Source organism: Schistocerca gregaria, chromosome 7 (genome assembly GCF_023897955.1).
Source record: "Schistocerca gregaria isolate iqSchGreg1 chromosome 7, iqSchGreg1.2, whole genome shotgun sequence".
In the NCBI taxonomy this organism is placed as follows: domain Eukaryota; kingdom Metazoa; phylum Arthropoda; class Insecta; order Orthoptera; family Acrididae; genus Schistocerca; species Schistocerca gregaria.
Genome location: NC_064926.1, coordinates 66,629,044 through 66,654,025, shown reverse-complemented (window position 1 = coordinate 66,654,025; position 24,982 = coordinate 66,629,044). Strand labels below are relative to the sequence as shown.

The window sequence follows — 24,982 nt, the reverse complement described above, 5'->3', positions numbered from 1 at the left end:
AGTACCTACTGCAACCTACATCCTTCTGAATCTGCTTAGTGTATTCGTCTCTTGGTCTCCCTCTACGATTTTTACCCTCCACGCTGCCCTCCAATGCTAAATTTGTGATCCCTTGATGCCTCAAAACATGTCCTACCACCGATCCCTTCTTCTAGTCAAGTTGTGCCACAAACTTCTCTTCTCCCCAATCCTATTCAATACCTCCTCATTAGTTATGTGATCTACCCACCTAATCTTCAACATGTCAGCAGGTGCTGACAGATGTGAAAATTACCGAACTATCAGTTTAATAAGTCACAGCTGCAAAATACTAACGCGAATTCTTTATAGACGAATGGAAAAACTGGTAGATGCTGACCTCGGGGAGGATCAGTTTGGATTCCGTCGAAATGTAGGAACACGTGAGGCAATACTGACCTTACGACTTATCTTAGAAGAAAGATTAAGAAAAGGCAAACCTACGTTTCTAGCATTTGTAGACTTAGAGAAAGCTTTTGACAATGTTAACTGGGATACTCTCTTTCAAATTCTGAAGGTGGCAGGGGTAAAATACAGGGAGCGAAAGGCTATTTACAATTTGTACAGAAGAATCTTCAACATACTCCATGACACATGTTATTTAGTAATCTGCAGCACTAAAACCTGTACAAAAACATCAATTGTATTTCAAAGTTGATATGCTACAAGAAGATATGCGATTTAATACTTGACCCCAGCAAAGCTGAGATGTATGCATTAAGCATCACTGTATGGAATTACAACCACTGAGTCTTCCACAGTCATTATAGTTATATAAACAATGTTTGCATTTAGTGGGTTTGTTCAAATATCAAATCAGTGATATACTGGCTGTACAATTAAGTGCATGCTGTTTCTTATTTCTAAAGATAAAAGATTCAGAAAAGAAAGAAAATTAAGAGAAAATAAATAAGCCAGAAGTGGAAGTGCAAATAAAAACGACGTTGAAAACAAAAGACGATGTTTACCATGTAGATTTAACAATAGAAAAAATTCAATGAAATATATGTACAGTAAGCAAAAAATAGTTCTCTTGATAGATACATAGTGCGACCTAAAGGTTACAGTTCTTCTTATAAGAAAATATGACATTGCTCCTTACCAGAAACATCATCATCATCACTAGCAATTATATTTCTCGGTTTTTTCCATCCTCTAGTTATAATTTCATCATCTTGGTACATCAGTGCTGTAGAACCTTTCAGCCCATAGTCTTCGTCTGCCTGCTCCTCTTTAATCTGAACACATCCAGTATTCTGAGTCACAGTTACTGAAAACAATACAATGCCCAAAAAGAATGATAAACATACTTTGTTCTAGACAGAAGCAACAACAATAAACTCCAGAAATCACATCTGAATGACACTCTAGCATTCACTTCACTTTCATTTCTTATTTATTACATTGTTACTAATTGGAAATTAGTAGTGGTAAACAGTGTCATAAAATATACAGAATTTATTGAAAGAAACAAATACAGGGCAATAAAAAAATGGAACTATGAAGTTTCAGACAAACAATAACACAGAAAATAATAATAATAATAATAATAATAATAATAATTTAGTGTTATTTTTTAGTCAAACTATAAATATGATTAGTTTCCATGTAAGTTTTTAAAATAAGAGGCCTATTGCATTTTCAATTGATGTCCTCATGAAGAGAACGACTTGAATGGGCAAAGTGGAGACTTTTGGAAATTTATAGTTGACCATGCAGTGGATAGATACGACCTAGTCGAAAGGTTTACGATACGAGGGACCTTCCATGGTATAGAGACATTATAAAAAAACTGTGAGTATCTGAACTGCATAATAGGTGCAAAACAAAGGTTTGGGCTATAGAGAGAAATGCTGAGTGAAATGGGTTTGGCTATCAAGAGAGCAATGCATGAAGTCTTGTGTGACTATTGCAGCTGAATATTATAAAAAGATCTTGCACAAAACCCAAATAAACTTATGAGTAACAATGGAAATGAAAGCTCTCTTCCCATGGGTTTCCATGTTTTTGTAACCCTGAAGAAAGACATTCGTGGCTGTCAATTTGCTTTGGACAAGGAGTTGCATTCCAAGGCACAGTCATGGTTCCATAGGCACCTGCAAATATTATTCCATGAAGACACAGACCATTTGTCTCACAGTGGGATAAAGGGACAGAGAGGGAGGAGGAGAGGGAGAGGGAGGGAGGAGGAGAGGGAGAGGGAGGGAGGAGGAGAGGGAGGGAGGAGGAGAGGGAGAGGGAGGGAGGAGGAGAGGGAGAGGAGGAGAGGGGGATGTGGAGGGGTAGGGGTAGGGGGAGGGGGATTTTATATAGCTGTGACACTAACAACCAGACTTTAATCTCCCACATTCTTGTTGACACTACTTAAAGAGCAAAGTTTTTTAAAGAGCAAAGTTTTGTAAGGGTTGAAACTGTGTGTAAAGTTTATTGCAAGTAACTAAGTGTTCTCACTTTCAAATATTGGATGAATAAAATCGAGGTATTTGCTTGTCATGGTCTACACTTATTTTTCAACCTCATCCACTCCACTTTGATAGTTTGAGGGTTCTCACCCACATAGCTATTCTTTACAGACAGAAAGTGCTATGTGTACCAAGTTTCATTAAAATCAGTCCTGTGGCTTTGGAGGGGATGTGGAACAAACAACTTTATACTATGTATGGACATATATTTTCCATGATCCAATTTTGATGAAGTAAAGCCTGTATGGTACCCCAAATTTTGCTACATTACATGCGGAAACCCCATGACAATTTTTCAAGTAGTTTTGGAGAAGTATATTCAAACTGACAGACATGACAGTTTCATTATTGGTGTTATTGGTATACTCATATCTTCCTTGCTCTTGTTATATATTCTCCCACATATTTTAATTGGTCCATCCTTGTGTACTGCTGCATAGTCCACTGTTCTATGGGACCCTTCCAAGTGCCTGTCTGTCAACAGAGTCATGCCTTTGTGAAGTCCACAAAAGTCGCTACAACCTACTTCTTCCCTAAGACCCTATGTTTCTCTGGCTCCATTCTCAAATCTCGTTGCACTCAGGTCCAAGGAGATGAGTTCGTTACTGTCCAATTATTATTCAAATAATTCAATGTGGTCACAATGTGCTTCAAGTTGCATCAATATTACAAGCAGCCTGGTCAGTCATACCACTCATGACTGACAGATTTACAAGGGTTGAATCAAAATTGCAATTTCACTTGCACAAACATGGCTTTCAAAACTTAATATGCAAATTCACTAATCCGAAATGATATGGTTAAATTGGCTTCTAATTCATAAGTTCGTACTGCGGCCCTCAAACTGGGCAACCCAACCTTTAGATGATATTTTGAAAATCACACACTCTTTTGAGATCACACATGCTACAAATGAACACACAATGGCGCAGCCTTAGGTAGCATCGATCTAGCCGCCGCCTCAGGGGCAGAATTCTCGTAAGTCTTTTTCCAGCTGTTGGCATTGTGACTCATCAATTTCAGGCATCTCCACGACCTCTGAACAGCCTGTCACACTCTGCCGATGTAATCAGCAGGATCTGCCACCATGTCCTGACTGCTTCATAGTGCACCTACTTGCAGACTGTCCAGATCCCTGGTTTGGGGAAGATCGGCATCTCCATACTGTTTGTTGTCAACCATCGACACAGCCATCCCCCACATGCCTCACAAGACAGTGCATGAACTTAAGGCAGTTGCTTCTCAGAGTGATCCTTCCACCTCCAAGTTGTTTATCACCCTCAAATTTGTAACAAAGGACATCTGCTTCCAGGTAGACAAAGGAGCTAATGTTTCTTTGATCAACCTCCACATGTATGGTTAGTTCCCCTGACTTGCCCCTACCCTCCTATATGCTGCTTGCCTATGGAGCCAGGTCAATTCTCTCCAGGATCGGTTTCATGATTAACACTACATACAAACAGGTCATCCACCTGACAACTGTTTGTTGCTGATGGTTACTCAGCTGGCAACATTTTTGATCTCAGTGCCTTCTCACTGTTAGGTTTCTCCATCACTGTTGAGTTTCGAGCTGTCTCCTACTGGTTCCCTTCCAGGAACTAAACGACCTCTTTGCTGCCTTCTTGCTTCTGTTTGAAACCGACCCTGGGTGCACAACGGATTTGCCGGCTTGTATTTCCTTACGTCTGAATGCTGCACCTCATCTTCCAGTCTCTTTAGGGGTGGCTGTTAAGCAAGAACTCAATAGCCTACGTGCAGCTGGAGTAATCGAAACAGTCAAAACTAGTGCTTGGGCCACACACCAGGTGGTGGTCAAGAATTCCAGTGGCTCTTCCAGCCAGATGGATGTCTTAAATCGACAATTAATGCTCAGCCACAAGTGTAAACTTACTCCAGCCTGCATCCATAGGTGAACATTTCTCGAAGCTAGACCTTGCTGACATATATTTGCAGATCACCCTGGATTAGGAATTGCAATGCTTTATGGCTTATAAAACTAAAGGCGCTTGCCCTTTGGGATTTCTTCCAATCCAGCGATTTTCCAGAGATATCTGGAACTTTTAATTGAGTCCTTTCCTGCTTGTACTATCAAGACGAACTAATTGTCACTATACATCAGAACCACTTGTGCAATCTTCACTATGTTGAGTTATGCAGGGCTCAAGTGCCACTTACACAAATGTCAGTTTTTTCAGAAGCAAGTGGAATACCTGTGCCACTTGCTCAACAAAGACGGGATTCACCCCACCAACTGCAACATTTCTGCTGTTGACACTCTACCCTGCCCCAAATCCAGCAGGAGCTGCAGGCTTTTTCTGGGGAAGGTAAATTATTGTTCTAAGTTCCTTCCACAGTTGACCCACATTATATATCTGCTCAGCCAGTTCTGGAAGAAGGGTGTTTAGTGCAGGTCGATAATTGCCTGTGAGCATATTTTCACACAGCTCATCGATCTGACTTACACACCTTACTCCATCTCCTCCACTGGTTTTGGCCATGGATGCTTCTCCGTACAGCACTGGCATAGTACTGGCCCACAGGAATGATGACAGTAGGGAACAGCTTATTGCCTTTGCATCGAAAACACTGACACCCACTCAAAAGAACTATTTTCGGATCTAGAAAAAGACTTTGGCAATCATCTTAGCCATTAAGAAGTTCCACATTTACCTTTTCAGGACCAAGTTTACTCTCATTACAGACCATAAGCTACTAATGGCTCTCTTTGGGCCCTACTCTCGGCTTCCAGAGTGGGCTACACAACACCTCCAGCATTGGGCACTCTTCCTAAGCTCCTATGTTTACACTATCAAATACAAGCCCACAGCACAACAAAAAATGTGGATGACCTTTCTTGTCTGTCCTGACCCAGCATTTGACCAACAGGAGATCTCCCGTTTGCACATCTATAAGAAATGATGGCATGCTATGGATGAGATACCCATTACAGCTACTCACATTGCTGTAGACATGTGCCATGATCCAGTCTTGTGGTGTGTCACAAACTATGTGCTTCATGGGTGGCTCACTTCTTTCTCAGACTCTGCCAACCCTGAGCTCCCACCATTTGCTCCTTGTCTCCGATGTTCTCCTACTTGACACAGAAGAAGGTACTATCTTATCATCTCACCTACTTGTGCCCCCATGTTTTGCACCTGCTCCATTGGGTTATGCTGCAGATGAAGGCCCTTGCAAAGTGCCAAGCATACTGGCCATGACTGAATAAAGATGTGCAGACCACAGTGCACAACTGCTCTGCTTGAGCTCGGCACCAGGTGCACTATGTGATCAAAAGTATCCGGACACCTGGCTTAAAATGACTTACAAGTTTGTGGTGCCCTCCATTGGTAATGCTGGAATTCAATATGGTGTTGGAATCCCAGGCATACATTCAATAAGGTGCTGCAATATTTCTTGGGGAATGGCAGCCCATTCTTCACAGAGTGCTACACTGAGGAGGGGTGTTGATGTCGGTTGGTGAGGCCTGGCATGAAGTCAGTCTTCCAAAACATCTGAAAGGTTTTCAATAGGATTCAGGTCAGGCCCCTGAGCAGGCCAGTACACTACAGGGATGTTATTGTCATGTAACCACTCTGCCACAGGCCAGGCATTATGAACAGGTGCTCAATCGTATTGAAAGATGCAATTGCCATCCCCAAATTGCTCTTCAACATTGGGAAGTAAGAAGGCTCTTAAAACATCAATGTAGGCCTGTGCTGTAATAGCGCCATGCATAACAACAAGGGTGCAAGCCCGCTCCATGGAAAACACTACCACACCATAACGCCACCACCACCTTATTTTACTGTTAGTACTACACACACCCTGGCAGATGACATTCACCAGGCATTCGTCATACCTACACCCTGCATTGGATCGGCACATTGTGTACCATGATTTGTCACTCCACACAATGTTTTTCCACTGTTCAATTGTCTAAAGTCTATGCCCCTTACACCAAGTGAGGCATTCTTTGGCATTTACCGGTGTGGTGTGTGGCTTATGAGCAGCCGCTTTACCATGAAATCCAAGTTTTCTTATCTCCCGCCAAACTGTCATAGTACTTACAGTGGATCCTGATGCAGTTTGTAACCCCTGTCTGGATAAATGTCTTCCTATTACACATTACAATCCTCTTCAACTTTCGGCGGTCTCTGTCAGTCAACAAACGAAGTCGGCCTGTACACTTTTGTGCTATATGTCTCCCTTCAACACATCGGAAGCAATGGACGTAGGGATTTTTAGGAGTGTGGAAATCTTGCGTACAGATGTATGACACAAGTGACACCCAATCATCTGCCCATGTTCGAAGTCCATGAGTTCAGCGGAGTGCCCCATTCTGCTCTCTCATGATGCCTAATGACTACTAAGGTCGCTGATATGAAGTACCTGGCAGTAGGTGGCAGCACAATGCAGCTAATATGAAAACCGTATGTTTTTGGCGGTGTCTGGATACTTTTGATCACATAGTGTACTTGCCACTGAATGGCTTCCCTCCACCATCATGTTGGATAATGGGCCCCAACACATGGCGGAGACTTTCAAACAGTTCTGCACCTCCAATGCCATCAAGCACCTGTTTAGTCTGCTGTTTCACTCTTCCTCCAATGGTGAAGTGGGGCATATGGTGCATACATTTAAATAACAAATGTTAAAAGTGGTGAGTACTCCCACCACTACGGCTGCCCTCACTCTGTTTCTCAGCACTTACTGGTCAACCCCTGACCATGAATGTAGCCCAGCAGAGCTCCTCCATGGGCTGCAGTCACATACTCTCATCTCATGACCCCACAGCCGACAACACTGGACCAGACCTGCCAGCAACTTGCTGCTGGGCACAGCTGTGTGGGCATGCTTGATTGGAATAAAACCATTGTGGGTGCCAGTCACAGTAGTTGCCATCTATGGACGAAGGTGTCTTACAACAGCGAACACTCTGAGGGGTTTGGAGCACTGGTACACCAATCAGCTCTGTCCACACCTACCAACTGTCCCACCGTCGCCATCTCAATCAGTCACAGAATGCCCACTCTTGCTGTTCCCATGTCTGCCAAGGTACAACTTCTGCTCTCGGGCCCCAGCAGTGGTTTCCGAGGAAGGAGTCAATGTGGACGTCTCAGAGCGAACTCCGCCCTCTTAGCCATTGTCGCCCACACTACCAGGTGCCCCAGATTTGTCTACTGCCTTGTCCTCTTCCCATTTTATCATCTAGGCTACTATCCCATTACTTCCAGTTTCTTTATTATTCATTAAATAACTTATGGCTTGTGTGATCGCATCCCTGGTTGGAAATTATGACACTCTCCCTCCTATGTCTGGCAGAAATTCTGGATCGTCTCCAGGTGGTTTGCAGTTCAGCAAGTCATGAAAGTAATCTGCAAGTATCCTATAGTTTCCATTCATACTAATTGCCTTTTTATCCCTTATAAACAATTCACTACCCCATATTCAGTGTCTTTTCAAGTTTACCAAGAAAAAGTCTATTCTTGTTTTCCCTAAAGTTGTTCTCAATGCCGTACAGTTCGTATTTAAGTCTCTGTCCTCTGGTCAGCCTTATTGTTCTGGTCACTTCCTTCATTAAGCCTACAAAAATTCCCAGTTTTTCTGGCTGGGTCATTCTTGCTGGTCCATGCTTTCCTGTGGTTCTCTACTGCATTTGCACAGTCCTTGTCTGCCCCTACTAGTGTTCCTGTTCCTTTTATTCCTTTCCTCATAATTCAGCCTGATTCACAACGTTCTTCCGATTCATTTATGTCAAAATTCCTTCTGCACATTTGGCTCAATTATGCTTTGCATTCCAGTTAAAATAACTTTGCCACAGACTGACTGCAGTTGCAGGAGTCATTGTTGCCAGTGTGTAGTCAGCCACACTTAACAATGCTCTGTTTGTACCTACACAATGAGCATGTGGCACTCGAGAAAGAACTATGATGGCCCTATCACTCAATCTGCTAAAACGACAATCATAAAATTATTTTAATCAAGAGTATAATTTGTTTTTGTCTATCCTGATGTTTCTGGTTGTTCTTTTAGTCTGTGCTGTCTGCCTCTGGAATAAAAAATAACTTGTGATCCGATTCCGTTCTTGTGTTCTCCCTGACCTGGTTTTCATGATCTCTCTAATGTTTGTCCAATTGGGTGCATGGGCTTGTCCACATCAGTTACTTACTCGATATGGCCCTGAAGTGCATTATGATCTGTTTGATTTTGTGTTTGTAACACAGTTAAATTAACCTCTGTTTCTCCTCTGTTGTGTTGGGTACTGCATCATTGTTCCTTTATGTTGGTTCTCCCTCCCTTCAAATCTGTGCATTATAATTGCCTACAAATATCTTCATTTGTCAGTGTATCATGAAGATCCTCCCACATAGTGGTCCTACCTGTTAGTGTCCATTTACTAATGTATACTTTTTGCTCCCTATTTAGATCAACAGCGTTGATATCCTTTCTGACCTATTCTTCATTTCAGGTTTTCCTTTCAGCTCTATGAAGCTCTCTGACTACTGTATCTTTGTTACTGTATCTCGTTTCTTGCATGGTTAGTAGTATACCGATATTTCTCTCTTTCATCTCTCTTACCAGTTTTGGTCATTGTCTGTACATTCACGGTTCCTATTTCAAAAATTCTTTTAACTTTAATCTTTTTTAATATTCTTAGGAGCTCTGACTCTTCGCTCTCAATCTTCAAGTTTCCTTCCTTTATATAGTCCCTGTGTATGTTTCTTCCACCTTTCGCCCATCTCTTCTTTTTATAGTACTGGCTTTCCATCTGTACAATTCATTTTAATGACACAAATAGTAATATTCTTATATACGAGACATTCTTCAGGTTTAGAACAAGTGTCCATTTGTACAATGAGTACTTTGTATAATGTATATAATTTACAGTATGAAAACTATTTGCTTATGTTTTGAGAGTGATATGTTGTATGCTGGTATGTTTTAATATGTCATTGTGATTTTATATTTATATCAAATATGCTTGAAAACATTTTTGACAGTGTAATTATGCTCTCTTTTACTTATTTTTGTGTTTGTGCCACTGCTGTCAATTATTTTCAACCATGTTGAGGAGCATTCTGATAATGAGATGAGTTCCCAAAATCTGTTATGGAGTGAAATCAATATCTCTTTTGTAGATGAGGAAATTTAATGAAACAGTAACCTCCTTACACTTAACACACAGAGCCTTGAGATTTAACTCATTGCAATCTGCTTTCACACTGAGACTTAAATGGAAACACTGTCTGTTGGTGCGGTGCTGCTTCCCTGAACTCTTGTAGGGAAAATTACAGTTGAATATAAATTAAATGAAGGAAGGAGATACTCTGTTTATTTCTTCTCTGTAGAAATGACTTATAATCCAATACTAGGATACACTTACACAGGATGTCAAGTGAAGAAGTCCCTAGTTTACAAATTTAATATCTCAAAAACTAAAATCGACAGATGATTGCAACAAAAAGCATGTTTATTGTGGAAGCTGTAAGAATTTTATAAATAGATTACACAAAAGTTATGAAATACCATAATTCGAAAAGATGATAACAGCTCATGCTAAACACTGTGCATCTCATACAGTATCAATGTGCAAAATTAAACTTGTCCTTTGCAAGCAGTCTTTGCAATCACAATTACACTGTAATCTGTAGTACTATTTGATGTATGCCAATATATTTTAGTATATTGATGACTCCCAAGAACCATGTGTCTTTTAATTCTTTGTTTCTCTGGTGGATTTTGACAATGGTAGGTTTCTTCTCTTTTATACTCTACTGATATCATAAGCAGTGTTTTAATTTACATTACATTCATTCAGAAATGTTTTGTGCTTATAGGCTTTATCCTATAATACGCGGATTGTCATGTACTGTCCAGGCTCCTCATTTGACTGTGTCTTGAATATGTATTACTCGTCATGCAGGAATCAGACTGGATGCCCATCTGCTGTTTCACCCAAGGTTTTACCAAGGAGTGACATGTTTTTATGCACATTTTCAGCTAGGAATTTGTGGCACATGAAGTATTAGTTTTGTGAGTACATCACTTTACTGTCTACTTTGTTCTGTAGATTATGTTCACTACTGGTGCTTTTACTTATGTAATTTTATTCTATACACAGATATGACTTGAAGATATACCTCCAGGGTATGAAACTGGTTGCCATACAGTGAAAACATAATAAACAGCTTTAGCCAATTTGGACTTCCACTCAGTTTTAATGTCAACTATTTTACTATCTCTGATTTTAAATTGTTTGAACGTTCTTCACAGTATCTATAAGGTTATTTGTAGTCTTTTCAAAATGTCCACCACTTGCAGTATAAAGGTGGGACAATCAAACAATGGAATTTGCCATCACATCTTGTAGTGTCTCAAAGGAATTGGATTCCAGTGCCACACAGATTGCCAATTCAAGCTCGTCCAACATAGAGGGATGGTTCAAGTAGACAGTGTCTTTCAACAGGGCCCACAAAAAGTAGGCATGAGGAGCCAGATAGGGTAAATATGGAGCCCAATCCATCCTGGCACCAGTAAATTTGCAATAATCCAATGCGATGACTCTATTCCTGAAGTATCCTCCAAGAAAGTGAAACACCTTTTTGGTGTGTGTGGCCTGACCTCATCTTGCATGTCTTACTCAGTGCATGGTAAATCCTATAAAGCTAGCTTTTGTTGTGGCAAACTGTTTGAAAATTACAACATAACATTCACTAGTGACCATTTCTCGCATGAAATTAAGGACCAACAATCCCTCAGCTGCATACCAAAGCCCAAAAAAAAACTTTGGGAAAATAAATAGCTTTAAAACAGGGTACTAGCACAAACAGGCAGCCTGGGTGGCTGACTAAAGAGATAAGAATATCTTGTAGAACAAAGTGGCAATTATGTCAAAACATTAGAAACAGGCAAAATCTAAATGCAGCAGTCCATTACAAACAGTATTGTAAGGTGCTTAAAAATGTTATTAGGAAGGCAAAAAGTATGTGATATGCAGATAGAATAGCTAAGTCTCAGGATAAAATTAAAACCATATGGTCAGTCGTAAAGGAAGTGGCTGGTCTGCAGAGACCGATCGAGGATACAGAATCAGTGCGTAGTGGGAATGTCTGTGTTACTGATAAGTTACGTATATTTACAGTATTTAATAATCACTTTCTGAATATAGCAGGTGAACCTAGTCCCAACAGGGAATCACATAGCGCTCTTAGAGAAAAATGTTCCTAGACTGTTACCTGAAATGCTCCTCCATGATACTGACAAGAGGGAGATTGAGTTAATAATTAAATCACTAAAGACCAAGAACTCTCATGGATATGATGGGGTATCTAGCAGAATACTGAAGTATTGTTCCATATATGTTAGCCCAGTACTTAGCCATATCTGTAACTTTTCCTTTAGGAGTGGGCGATTTCCTGACCGATTAAAGTACTCGGTAGTGAAGCCACTTTATAAAAAGGGAGACAGGGATAATGTTGACAATTTTAGACCTATTTCTATGCCATCGGTGTATGCTAAAGTTACCGAGAAGGTTGTATATACAAGGTTACTGGAGCATTTAAATTCACATAATTTGCTGTCAAATGTACGGTTTGGTTTTAGAAATGGTTTAACAGCTGAAAATGCTATATTGTCTTTTCTCTGTGAGGTTTTGGACGGATTAAATAAAAGGTTGCGAACACTAGGTGTTTTCTTTGATTTAACGAAGGCTTTTAACTGTGTTGACCACAGATATTACTGCAGAAGTTGGACCATTATGGAGTAAGGGGAGTAGCTTACAATTGATTCGCCTCTTGCTTTAAGAACAGAAAGCAGAAGGTAATTCTCCGCAATATTGAGAGTGGTAGTGATGTTCAGTCCCAATCAGGCACTGTTAAGTGGGGCGTTCCCCAAGGGTTGGTGCTGGGGCCACTGCTGTTTCTTATTTATATAAATGATATGCCTTCTAGTATTTTAGGTGATTCAAAAATATTTCTGTTTGCTGATGACACCAGCTTGGTAGTGAAGGATCTTGTGTGTAATATTGAAGCAGTATCAAATAATGTAGTTCATGAAATAAGTTCGTGGCTTGTGGAAAATAATTTGATGCTAAATCACAGTAAGACTCAGTTTTTACAGTTTCTAACTCACAATTCAACAAGAACCGATATTTTGATCAGACAGAATGGGAATATTATAAGCAAGACGGAACAGTTCAAGTTCCTAGGCGTTCAGATAGATAGTAAGCTGTTGTGGAAAGCCCACGTCCAGGATCTCTAACTGCTGCTTTATTTACCATTAGAACAATATCTGTAATAAGTGACAGTTCAACACGAAAAGTAGTCTACTTCGCATATTTTCATACACTTATGTTGTATGGTATTATTTTTTGGGGTAATTCTTCTGATTCAAAAAGGGTATTTTTGGCTCAAAAACGGGCTGTTTGAGCTATTTGTGGTGTAAGTTCGAGAACCTCTTGTCGACCCCTATTCAATAGTCTGGGAATTCTGACATTGCCCTCACAATATATATATTCTTTAATGTCGTTTGTTGTTAGCAATATTAGCCTATTCCCAAGAGTTAGCAGCTTTCACTCAGTTAGTACTAGGCAGAAATCAAATCTGCATGTGGAATGCACTTCCTTGACTCTTGTGCAGAAGGGAGTGCGGTATTCTGCTGCATCAATTTTCAATAAGGTACCACAAGAACTCAAAAACCGTAGCAGTAGCCCAAACTCTTTTAAGTCTAAACTGAAGAGTTTCCTCAAGGCTCAACTCCTATTCTGTCGAGGAGCTCCTGGAAGAGCTAAAAAATTAAGCGAATTTCAGTGTTACATTGTTGATTTTCTTTATTTAAACTTAAGACTTATCACCTGAATATGTTTTTTTATATTTCATTTTATCTCTTTCTACTATCGTGTTATAATTCCATGTATTGACTCGTTCCATGACGACCATGGAGACTTCTCCTTAATTTGGTCCCATGGAACAATAAATATATAAATAAATGAATGTGGTTTCAGTTCATACAAACAGGGATTATCAGAATACCAAAATAGCCTGTTTTCTTTACTCACCACTCTATTCAAGTGGAAGTGCACTTTATCTGTGAACCAGATACAACCAGCATCAAATCCTTCATTATCAATCATTGTGAGAATGTAGTTTGCAAAGTCGGCACTCTGTCGCACAGTTCATACAGGTATGACCTTGTGGCTTTGGATTTTGAATGGAAACACATCACATCTATCTCAGTATTTTATGTATGGTGGAATGCTTCAGACCAGTTTCTGCTGCAGCTCTTCAGATGGATTTCTTTGGATTTTGCTGAATACCTCCATAAACTGTGGCAACATGAGATTAACTACAGTCTGCCTGGGACTGACTTCCCCCCGCTAGATTATCAGGCACGCTACCTGTTCATTGGAATTTCATGAAGCGCTTGCAAATAGTTTTCACATTACGTTGTTTTGGAACATTAAATTGTGTATGACAACATGATACACAATGGAAAATGTGATTCCAACACCTTCCTTTGGTACACTAACCTACTTTCAGGTGTCAACAGAGGAACTTATCACTCTGAGCTACAGTGCACAATTTATAAGCACTATGTATTGCAAATACAGTGCCATCTGTAAGCAGCTTTTCAAATTGAGACATTTTTAAACTTCTGTATAAGATTCTTACAGCTTTCATGGTAAACATACCATTTGCTGCATTCATCTATAAGTCTTAGTTTTCCAGATATTTAATTTTGAAACAGGGACTCCTTCACTTGACACCCTGTAACATGACGCTGGCACTATCCCAGCAAACAGAAATTCAAGTAGCTTTAGTTTCGTCAGAAAGGCCCTGAAGTCTTTCAAGTGGAGGTAAATTTATAGCACACATTGATGTTGCTTGGGAGCAAGTACATGTTCTACATTACAAGCTAAGAGTGCTATCTTGAGTGCCAGTTAAATTTTTTAGCTATAAACACTGCAATTTTTGATATTTTAAAGGCAGTCATTTCATTTTCACTATTATGATTACTTACTGGGAACTGAACTCAACCAACAACCAGTTCACAAACTTAATTAATTCATGCTCACAATTATACTCTTCCTGTTTCATTATTTTCTGACATTCTGTAACAGTACTTGATGTCTATAAATCTTCCCTTCCCATTCATCTATTAGCCTATCCCTGCTACAAACTCGGTGGGAAGAAGGGAGTGTCTCATTGAAACGTCTGAGAACTTATCCACTGCCAACTCCCTCCCCTGCACCCTAATTAAACTACTTGCTGCACCCACTACATAGCAGTCAATTGCTGAAGGCCTAGAGCAGTGAAACAAAATAAATATGAGTAGACTGTAACTATCTCACTTTACAAAACAAACACTGGAAAATCCATGATAGAATGTAACAATATCATGAAAAGGAAAGTTGCTACCCACCATATTACAGAGATGCTGATTCACAGATACGCACAACAAAAAGACTGTCATAAATTAGGTTTTGACCAGTATGGCCTTTGTCAAAAATAGACAAACACACACACACACACACACACACACACACACACACACACACACACACACACCTGCAGTCTCTGGCAAGTGTGGCTTCAGTTACCAAAGATTGCAGTCGTGTGTGTGTGTGTGTGTGTGTGTGTGTGTGTGTGTGTGTGTGTGTGTGTGTGTGTGTACTGAGCGAAAGCTAATTTGTGACATTCTTTTTGTTGTGCCTATCTGCAACTCAGCATCTTCAATACATGGTGAGTAGCAACTTTCCTTTTCATAATATTGTCACTTTAAAAAACTTCGTACAATGAATTTGTAATTCCTACACAGCACATGCAAAACAAAAATTAAAATTTTACTGTTTCAAAGAATAGATGCTCTTGCACTGAAAGTTAAAAAATAGTTATTTAGATTAAACTTCTAGTGCATGGAATAATTAACTGCTACAGGAAGTTTCTCCTTTTGATAAATAGGTACAGCTTTTACCTTGAGAAAGTGGTGATGGAAGAACAATGCAGACTTAGAGAAATTATAAAAAACTTAACTTTCAAGTTAACAATTCTTTGTGAAAATTTAAAAGACTAAAATAACATACATTAACATTTTACTCCACCACTGAATGGAAAGGTGAGGGGAGGGGAAGGAGGAGGGGCTATGGAATCAATGTGAATAACTGAAAGCAATCATCCCACTTTGAGATGTAATGTTTTAGGGACATCTTTGCTTGATCTCAGCTTTTTTGTGCCATTGGTAGAGTGTTCATCATCTCCCTTCCCCTCCCCCCAACATGTATACATGTTATGTTTCTATTAATTATGGAGTAATTTTACGAAAAATACCTATTTCCCTCAAGGTTTTAATATTCTGTCAACACATATCTCTTGCAGATCACTTTATATGATTATCTATTACACAAGATTCTTGTAGAGGTCAATTGTCAGAGCCCTACAAGCTCAACTTAAATGTAAATGTTTAAGATTTACTTTTAATAATTCAAGTGATTAGGTGAAGTAGAATTCTTTAACCTCTGCACATTTTCTACAAACAGTTTAGACAACTAACTCATGCTGCATGGCAACTCATTACATTTGAAGCACATAATCAAAATCTGCATGCACAGTAATACTGAACAATTTATTACACTTTTTAATGTACCAGTAACATAAAAGACAAGAACCAATTTGTCTCTGATTTCCTGGTATTCAGCTACACTAAATGTAAAATTTTCCAGACTTAAAGATTGGTGATCATGAGTGATGTTTCTGCATGAAGGATGATAAGGAACAATTAACTTTTTGAGAATGATACAAGTCAGTTCAGTGCTGAAAATAAGTAATTACAAGGAACCATTACTGAGACATTTAAATGGATAGTACAGCTAAAATAATGTCTTTTTACCTTTACCATCATCTTCTTCATCACTCTGAATTATATTCCTTTGCCTAACACTTCCTTTTGTTATTACTTCATCACTATCTGCGGGAGATGATGTGACACATTCTTTTTCCGATACTGTCACCTTTCCTGAATTCTCATTATCTTTTTCACTACCTGAAGAAATGTAATGATAAACACAATTTTTAATCAGAAACATAAAATAAAGCTATATATAATAAGAAAGAAAACATGATCCAAACAGGCTGTAATACATTTATGGTCTGTGCTACTAGCTATTTTCGACTGTTAGTCATTTTCAAGCACTTATCATGGTCCAGACAGGCTGTAATATACACACATCAAAAAACGTTTTGTATCACCCCAGTTCCCAGAACTCCTGAAGATATTGAAGGCTGTGGATATTGTATCACAGACACAGTCCCTTTGACTGTTCAGAGATGTCACTAAACCCACCCAAAGATGTAAACAACCACGCATGAGCAGTGTCTATTAGATGGAGGGGGTCTGACAGCCAATCAGTTCCAGTCATTCCACCAGGACGGAGGTACACAGCTAGTGTTGTCTGTAGTTCAAACCATGCCTAGGTGGTCAATACTGTGGTTCAATCACGTCCACATTGTTACTTTCTGCCAGGAAGGGCTCTCAACAAGGGCAGTGTGTAGTCGTTTCGGAATGAACCAAAGTGGTGTTGTTCAGACATGGAGGAGATACAGAGAGGAACTGTTGATGACATGCCTCGCTCAGGCCACCCAAGGGCTATTACTGCAGTGGATGACTGCTACCTATGGATTGTGGATCGGAGGAACCCTGACAGCAATGCCACCATGTTGAATAATGATTTTCATGCACCCACAGGATGTCATGTTACAACTCAAACTGCATGCAATAAGCTTCATGAAGTGCAACTTCACTCCCAATGTCCATGGTGAGGTCCGTCTATGCAACCACGACACCATGCAGTGTGGTACAGATGGGCCCAACAACATGCCGAATGGACCACTCGAAATAGGCCTGATGACTGTCGCATATGCCTTCAACCAGACAATTGTCAGAGACATGTTTGGAGGCAACCTGGTCAGGCTGAAAGCCTTAGTCACACTGTCCAGCGATTGCAGCAAGGTGGAGGCCAGATCTGGCAGGATACCTTCGGTTCAGAACACGACCTGCATGCAAGGCATTATGTGCTGGACATCAATCGAGTTGATACCACATAAGCATTCCGGTTCATAGCGGCACTTCATTCTAAGAGTAGGAAGAATTCGTCCGAGGAAGTTGGCATATGCTGTGCCGTTTAGACTACCACTGATGAAATAAGGGCCGATAATTGCTGTACCAAGCATTCCCCAACAGATGTTAACTCTACATTGACGCTGGTGTTCTACCTGTCTTAACCATGGTGGGTTATCACTGGACCAATAGTGCATGTTCCTTGTATTTACCTGTCCTTCGTTTGAGAAGGAGCATTCATCGGTAAATAGAACATTGGAGAAGAAGTTCAGGTTGGTGAGGATTTGCTGCTGTGCCCACTGACAAAACTGTACACAATTCTGGAAATCATTCACATCCAATTCTTGATGTAGGTGTACATGGTAAGGATGGAACTTGTGACGTGTAAGAATACAATGCACACTGGTTTTAGAAATGCCAATCTCGTGTTCAAGCTGTCGTGTGCTCACCATGTGGATTCATAGCAACAGAAGTGAGAACAGTAACTTAGGCAGCTTTGTCTGTGCAACTGCTATGAGAATTATACGTTGTCGTGGGTTGAAACTTCCCGTTTTCTGAAGACGAGAACAATCCGTCGAGAAGGTGGGTTCTTGTCAGGATATCGCTCTCAGTACAGTTCCGCTATCTGTGTAGCATGTCGCCTACCTTCAACAACAACAACAAAAGAAATGTTATGTCAATGCAGTTTGTAGGAAAGACAGCCTTTACTGTATGCGTACTCTACACAACAGTATTTAAAAGGACTGAAATACTGTACTAAATGTACCCGTACACAAGAAAACAGTATTGCAATTACTTTTCTGCTAACTTACATTCACCATCAATGAGTAACATTTCTACCATCTTTTTGTTGGTGAACATTTTACTCACACAACTCTTCAAATCATGATGGTTGATGGACTGACAGGCGTGCATTCTACTTATGTTTCCATTTGTCCTCTGTCAATGCCAGCACGTGAAAGTGTTCCATTCCCGAGTACTTGCACTAAGCACTGGGAGCGTCAACATCAATGTTGTGTTATCTAATTAATAATGTTGTGTTTCAGTGAATGGTACACTGTGATATATTTTTGAATAGGTCTTCAGGAGAGGAAATGAATTACCAAATAAAAAATACAGGATGCACTTAAAAAAAGTTATACAGCTGTTCATATCTTTGTAAAAAACAAAGCTACAATGAAGGCAATCATGCTGATTGATGTCCCCCTGACAGTTAAAGAACATCTGCTCAAACCATTTTGTAATTTGCATCTGGACAAACAGTTATTTAGGGGGGTCAAGATAAATGAGACACCATGTATATGACATTTATAAGAAGGCTACATTCCATAAAGATGGTTCGGAAGGTAAGTGACACACTTATCTCTAAACAACTAATATTGTTCAGGAATTTAAAGACAGAAAAGAAGAAGAAAGTTGATAAAAGAAAAGTAAATGCAAATCAGAGAAATGAACAGCGAGAGCCATGTAATATGAAAACTGTTGCATTTTGCTGACTTCGCATTTCTCTTTCTATTTTGTAGGTAACTGGTGCTCTTATGATAAAAATTGTGACTTACTGTCTCTTTCTGGCTCTTTTGATGGTGTTATACTGAATCCCCATCTGAAGAACTTGGAGTTTTCTGAACTGTCTTGTTTCCGGCGTATTTGGTAAGTAAGAAGAAGAAAAAAAAGGGGGGTGTGGGTGCAGGACACAGACACATGAACAAACTGTAGACTGAATTTTCACTTTGCGGTGGCATGTAAAAACGTTGTGTCAGACCAGGACTTGAACCTGGAAAGTTTGCCACCCTGCCTACGTCTCCCTATTACGAAATTAATTTTCTCTGAGGTCCCATGCTGTATCCTATGACCCTGTGGCTTCTTTTACATACGTTGTCCAATTAAGTTCTTTTCTCCCCAATTTGATTCACTAACTATTCATTTGTTATTCCTGGTTTAAATGTCATGTGTGTATATATATCTCAGGTTTGAGAGAACAAACTAACTCCCCCCCCCTCTCTATCTCTCTCTCAGACATTAATATGATTTTCTTGCACTGGATTTGTTATAATGACTGACTAAGTGTTCGTGATTAAGTGTATGTCTGTCTGTTTCACAAATAGCTGGCAGCTTGAAGAGTTAAAATTATTCCTTTTTATCCCATGAGTAACCACCAGCACACTTATTCAGAGCACTGCTTGTTTAAGATCAGGTGATAACATCAAGATGCTATCTTGGTTTCCCACAGCATCTGATATGAGCTACATCACACACCAAATTTAACTGTACAAAGTAACATGTTTTTGTTTTCATGTGTGCACTCTCCACACCAGTGGGAAATTTGCATCCATTGTTTATTAAATTTTGATACCATTCTTTGTTTCTCTCATTTGTATTTACCATGTATACTATTTTCTCCTTCTACTCAATAGATGACTTTTTAGAGATAAAGTAGTAACTGAAAAAAAAAATTAATTATTTTGTGTAAAGAAAACTTATGTTGAAGTGACATGTTCCACATCATTACGAAAAGTCATATTCATGATCTACGGAACAAGGATTTTTTTTTTAAAAAAAGCCTCATTTATTACTTGCAACAATATCATGCTAACTGTACACCAAACCTTGTATAAAAATGTGAAATTTTAATACTACAGAAAATTCTAAAAATTACAATACAGGGTGTCCTACTCAAACCTCCCTGATTTCAATGACCCAGGAGAGGTGGTGGTGGTGGTTGTTGGGATGTTTAAGGGGGGAATAAACAGCTAAGGTCATCAGTCCCCCATTCCAAAAACAGGCAAAACAAAATTTACAGAACAGGTAAAATCCCTAAGGGGGGAGGAGACGCCCATCCCCCCAGTCACTGAAAGAACACCAATGTGGCAGCGAACACTAGAGACAAGAAGAGTACAGACGAACACCGGACAGAAAGAAACGGAAGAAAAGAAGAGGGCCGGAGACTGCTTGACTGACCATGGGAACAAAAATTGGGAAAGAGTCAACCATCCGAATACACACATTAAAATCTGCAACCAATGAGAGACTCAAGGACAAGATACACAGAAAGGGAAAGGGGGCAGGTCCCCCTAAATAGAACCATAAAAAGGACTACCACGGATAAAATTTAAAATGCCGTCAGCCATGGAGGCATTGTCGCATAAAACTACAGGCAACGTGCCCGGGAGATTAAAAGTCTGCCGGAGGATGTGCAGGCGGGGACACTCCAACAAAATGTGGGCGAATGTCAACCGGGACCCACTCTGACACAGGGGGGGATCCTCCTGACGCAAAAGATGTCCGTGCGTCAGGTAGGTATGGCCGATGCGGAGCCGACACAGGATGACAGAGTTCCTGCGAGAAGCCCGCAGGGAGGACCGCCACACATCGGTCGTCTCCTTAACAGCCCGCAGTTTATTTGGCGAAGTCAGGCTACGCCACTCGTCATGCCACATCCGAAGCACCTTACGGCGCAACGCCAGCTGCAGATCACGAGCCGGGAGGCCGATCTCCAAAGTGGGGGCTTCGATCGCCCCTTTGGCCAGCCTGTCGACACGTTCGTTCCCCGGGGTGCCAACGTGACCTGGCGTCCAAACAAAGACCACCGAACGACCAGAGCGGGTAATGGTAAAAACAGACTCCTGAATAAAGGATACCAGAGGAGAAGAGGTATAGCAGCGGTCGATAGCCTGGAGGCTGCTCAGGGAGTCACTGCAGATGATGATGGACGTACCTAAGCAGGAACGCATATGCTGAAGAGCGCGCAATATGGCCACCAGCTCTGCAGTAAAAATACTGCAGCCAGCCGGCAAGGAGCGCTGTTCAACATGGGCAGCGTGAGCAAAAGCGTAGGCAGTACGACCATCCACCAGGGAACCCTCAGTGTAGACAGGCTCACAGCCTGAAAATGAGGCGAGGAGCGCAAGACAACGGCGACGGAGGGCCACATGCGGAACCGAGTCCTTCAGTTCCCGTGCCAAGTCCAGGCGGACGGACGGCCGGGGCATACACCAGGGAGGTGTGGGTGCACGGACCCGAAAGGGTGGCAGAAGAGGGAACAACCCCAGTTCCGACAGCAGGGACTGGAAGCGGAAGCAATGGAAAGCCCAGATCTAGGTCGCCAGTCGGGCAGAGGGAGGACCCTGGCAGGGAAAAGCAGGCGATGATTGGGATGGCCCGGTGAGCAATGCACGTGGACAGCATTGTCGGCGAGCAGTCGGTGGCGCCAAACCCGCAGCGGGGGAACCCCAGCCACCACCAGTAGACTATCCATGGGGCTCGTACGGAAAGCGCCAGTTGCAAGCCGAACCCCACAGTGGTGTATGGGGTCCAACAACGTCAACACTGAGGGTGATGCAGACCCATAGGCCAGGCTTCCATAATCAAGCCTGGACTGCACAAGGACTCTGTACAATCGCAACAGCGTGCAGCGATCTGCACCCCAAGACACGTGGCTCAGGCAGCGGAGGGCGTTGAGGTGCCGCCAGCACTTTTGCTTCAGCTGAGTAATATGAGGAACCCATGTGAGCCGGGCATCAAAGACGAGTCCTAAGAAGCGGCTAGTGTCCACCACTTCAAGTAGGTGACCGTCGAGGTAAAGTTCCGGATGAGGGTGGACCGTCCGACGCCTGCAGAAGTGCATAACTCGAGTCTTGGCCGCAGAGAACTGAAATCCATGAGTCAGAGCCCATGATGCCGCCTTGCAAACGGCTGCTTGCAGCCTGCGTTCGGCGACTCCCGTAGTCGTTGAGCTAAATGAGATGCAGAAGCCGTCGGCATACAAAGAAGGAGATACCGACGACCCCACGGCTGCAGCCAGACCATTAATGGCCACTAGAAATAAGGAAACCCTCAACACCGAGCCCTGTGGGACCCCATTTTCCTGTATATAAGATGAACTAGAGGTGGCACCAACTTGCACCCAGAAAGAGCGGCGCAATAAAAAGTTTTGAAGAAAACCTGGGAGCTGACCACAAAGACCCCACTCACGCAACGTAGCAAGGATGTGATGCCTCCATGTTGTGTCATATGCCTTCTGCAGATCAAAAAATACAGCAACGAGATGCTGATGGCGGGCAAAGGCTGTACGGATAGCAGATTCCAGCCGCACCAAATTGTCCGCAGCAGACCGGCCCTAACGGAAGCCACCCTGGGATGGAGCGAGGACACCGCGCGACTCAAGGACCCAACACAAACGCCGCCCCACCATACGTTCAAGCAATTTGCACAAAACGTTGGTGAGGGTAATGGGACGATAGCTGTCCACCGCCAGAGGGTCCGCACCGGGCTTCAAGATGGGGACGATAACACCCTCTCGCCATTGCGACAGGAACACGCCCTCGCTCCAAATGCGGTTAAAGATGGTGAGGATGTGTCTCTGGCAGTCCCTGGAGAGATTCTTCAGCATCTGCGCGTGGATGCAGTCCGGTCCTGGTGCTGTATCAGGGCAATCGGCGAGGGCAGTGAGGAATTCCCTCTCGCTGAAAGGAGCATTGTATTTTTCAGAACGACGTGTGTGGAATGATAACGGCGTCCGCTCGGCGCGCTCCTTTAGAGAGCGAAAGGCGGGAGGGTAAGTTGCAGTTGCAGAGCTCATAGAAAAGTGCGCGGCAAGGTGGTCAGCAATGGCGGCAGCGTCAGTGTAGAGAGTGCTGTCCAGGGAGATTCCAGGGACACCCATAGGGGTCTGGTATCCATAAATCCGCTGGATGCGGGACCACACGAGGGACGGGGAGACACGGGAGCCCAAGAATGAAACGTACCTCTCCCAGCACTCCTGCTTACGCCGTGCAATAAGACGACGGGCCAAGGCACGGAGCTTCTTAAAGGCGATGCGGGTCTCCAGAGATGGGTGCCGCTTATGACGCTGGAGAGCCCGCCTATGGTCGCGAATAGCCTCAGCAATCTCCGGCGACCACCAGGGGACAGCCTTCCTCCGAGGGAGTCCAGAAGAGCGGGGGATGGCAGTCTCGGCCGCAGAAATAATTGACGTGGTCAAGACACGGACCACCTCGTCAATGTCACCCTGTGGGGGAGAAGCAATGGTGGCAGCGGAAGTAAAAGCCGGCCAGTCAGCCCTGTTGAGAGCCCAGCGGGGCAGGCGCCCAGAAGAATGACACTGGGGCAGTGACAAATACATGGGAAAATGGTCACTACCACACAGGTCAGGATGCACTCTCCAGTGAAGGGATGGGACAAGTCCGGGGCTGCAAAGAGAGAGATCAATGGCCGAGAACGAGCCATGGGCCACACTGAAATGCGTGGGAGCATTGAAATCGCCCAGAAGCAGCAATGGCGGCGGGAGTTGAGCCAGCAGCGCAGCCAAGACATGTCGGGGGAGCTGCCCATGCGGAGGAACGTAAACAGAGCAAACAGTAATAGCCAGCAAGAGCTCAATCCTGACAGAGACTGCCTCTAAAGGCGTCAGAAGGGGTACTGGCGAGCTACAGACAGAGTGGTGAACAAAGAGGCAAACTCCACCTGAAGCTCGTTGACAGTCAGCGCGGTTCTTATAGTATCCCTGATAACCGCGAAGGGCATGGATCCGCATTGCTGGAAACCAAGTTTCCTGAAGAGCAATGCAGAGAACAGGGGAAACACTCAGAAGCATCCGGAGCTCAGGCAGGTGGCGGAAATAACCGCCGCAATTCCACTGGAGAATGGAAGCAGGAAGGGAGTGGGAGGGCGTGAAGGCGACTAAGAGGCAGACGGCGCCTCAGAGTCAACGGCCGCCACTGGGCGAGAGTCAGCTGTGTCCATAGGAGAGGCCCCCGAGGGTTCCGTGAGGGCGCGATCCGCGGCAGAGGCGAGGATCTCCACCTCATCCCCAGAGCCAGAACTATGTACAGCAGGTGGTACTGAAACCGCCGGAGCGTCCTTCTTCTTGGACATGTTCCGTTCCTTCTTCTCGCTGGGAGAATCGGGATGAGAGGGGCGTCCGCAATCTCGACATGTGGCGCTGGATGGGCAACGGGAGGACATATGCCCAAACTTCCAGCACTGGAAGCACCGCATCGGGGGAGGGACGTATGGCTTGACTTTCTCAGGCAATACAGCACCCTCAAAGGCCAAGATAAAGGCACCGGTGGCCACCCTGTTAGTCTTGGGTCCTCTGTGCACACGACGGACAAAATGCACACAACGTCGTTCCAAGTCAGCTCTCAGCTCGTCATCGGACTGTAACAAGAGGTCACGATGGTAAATAATCCCCTGGACCATATTTAAGCTACTGTGGGGAGTGACGGTAACAGATACATCTCCCAGCTTATCACACAAGAGCAACGCCCGTGACTGGGCCGGGGAGGACGTCTTGAGCAGGATGGACCCATTCCTCATTTTAGACAACCCCGCCACTTCCCCAAACTTATCCTCCAGGTGTTCCACAAAAAACAAAGGCTTTGTCAAAAGAA

The 24,982-nt window shown here is 42.7% G+C and overlaps 1 protein-coding gene across 2 annotated transcripts in view; it reads right to left on the bottom strand.

Moving 5' to 3' along the window:
- LOC126281372 (Bloom syndrome protein homolog) overlaps nt 1-24,982 on the bottom strand; it is a 171,359-nt gene that overhangs the window by 128,909 nt on the left and 17,468 nt on the right. For both annotated transcript variants that reach the window (XM_049980288.1, XM_049980289.1), the window contains exons 3-4: nt 16,365-16,517; nt 1,121-1,288 (exon numbers count right to left, since the gene is read on the bottom strand). In XM_049980288.1, coding sequence (XP_049836245.1) covers nt 1,121-1,288; nt 16,365-16,517 — 321 coding nt within the window. The remainder of the gene's footprint in view (nt 1-1,120; nt 1,289-16,364; nt 16,518-24,982) is intronic.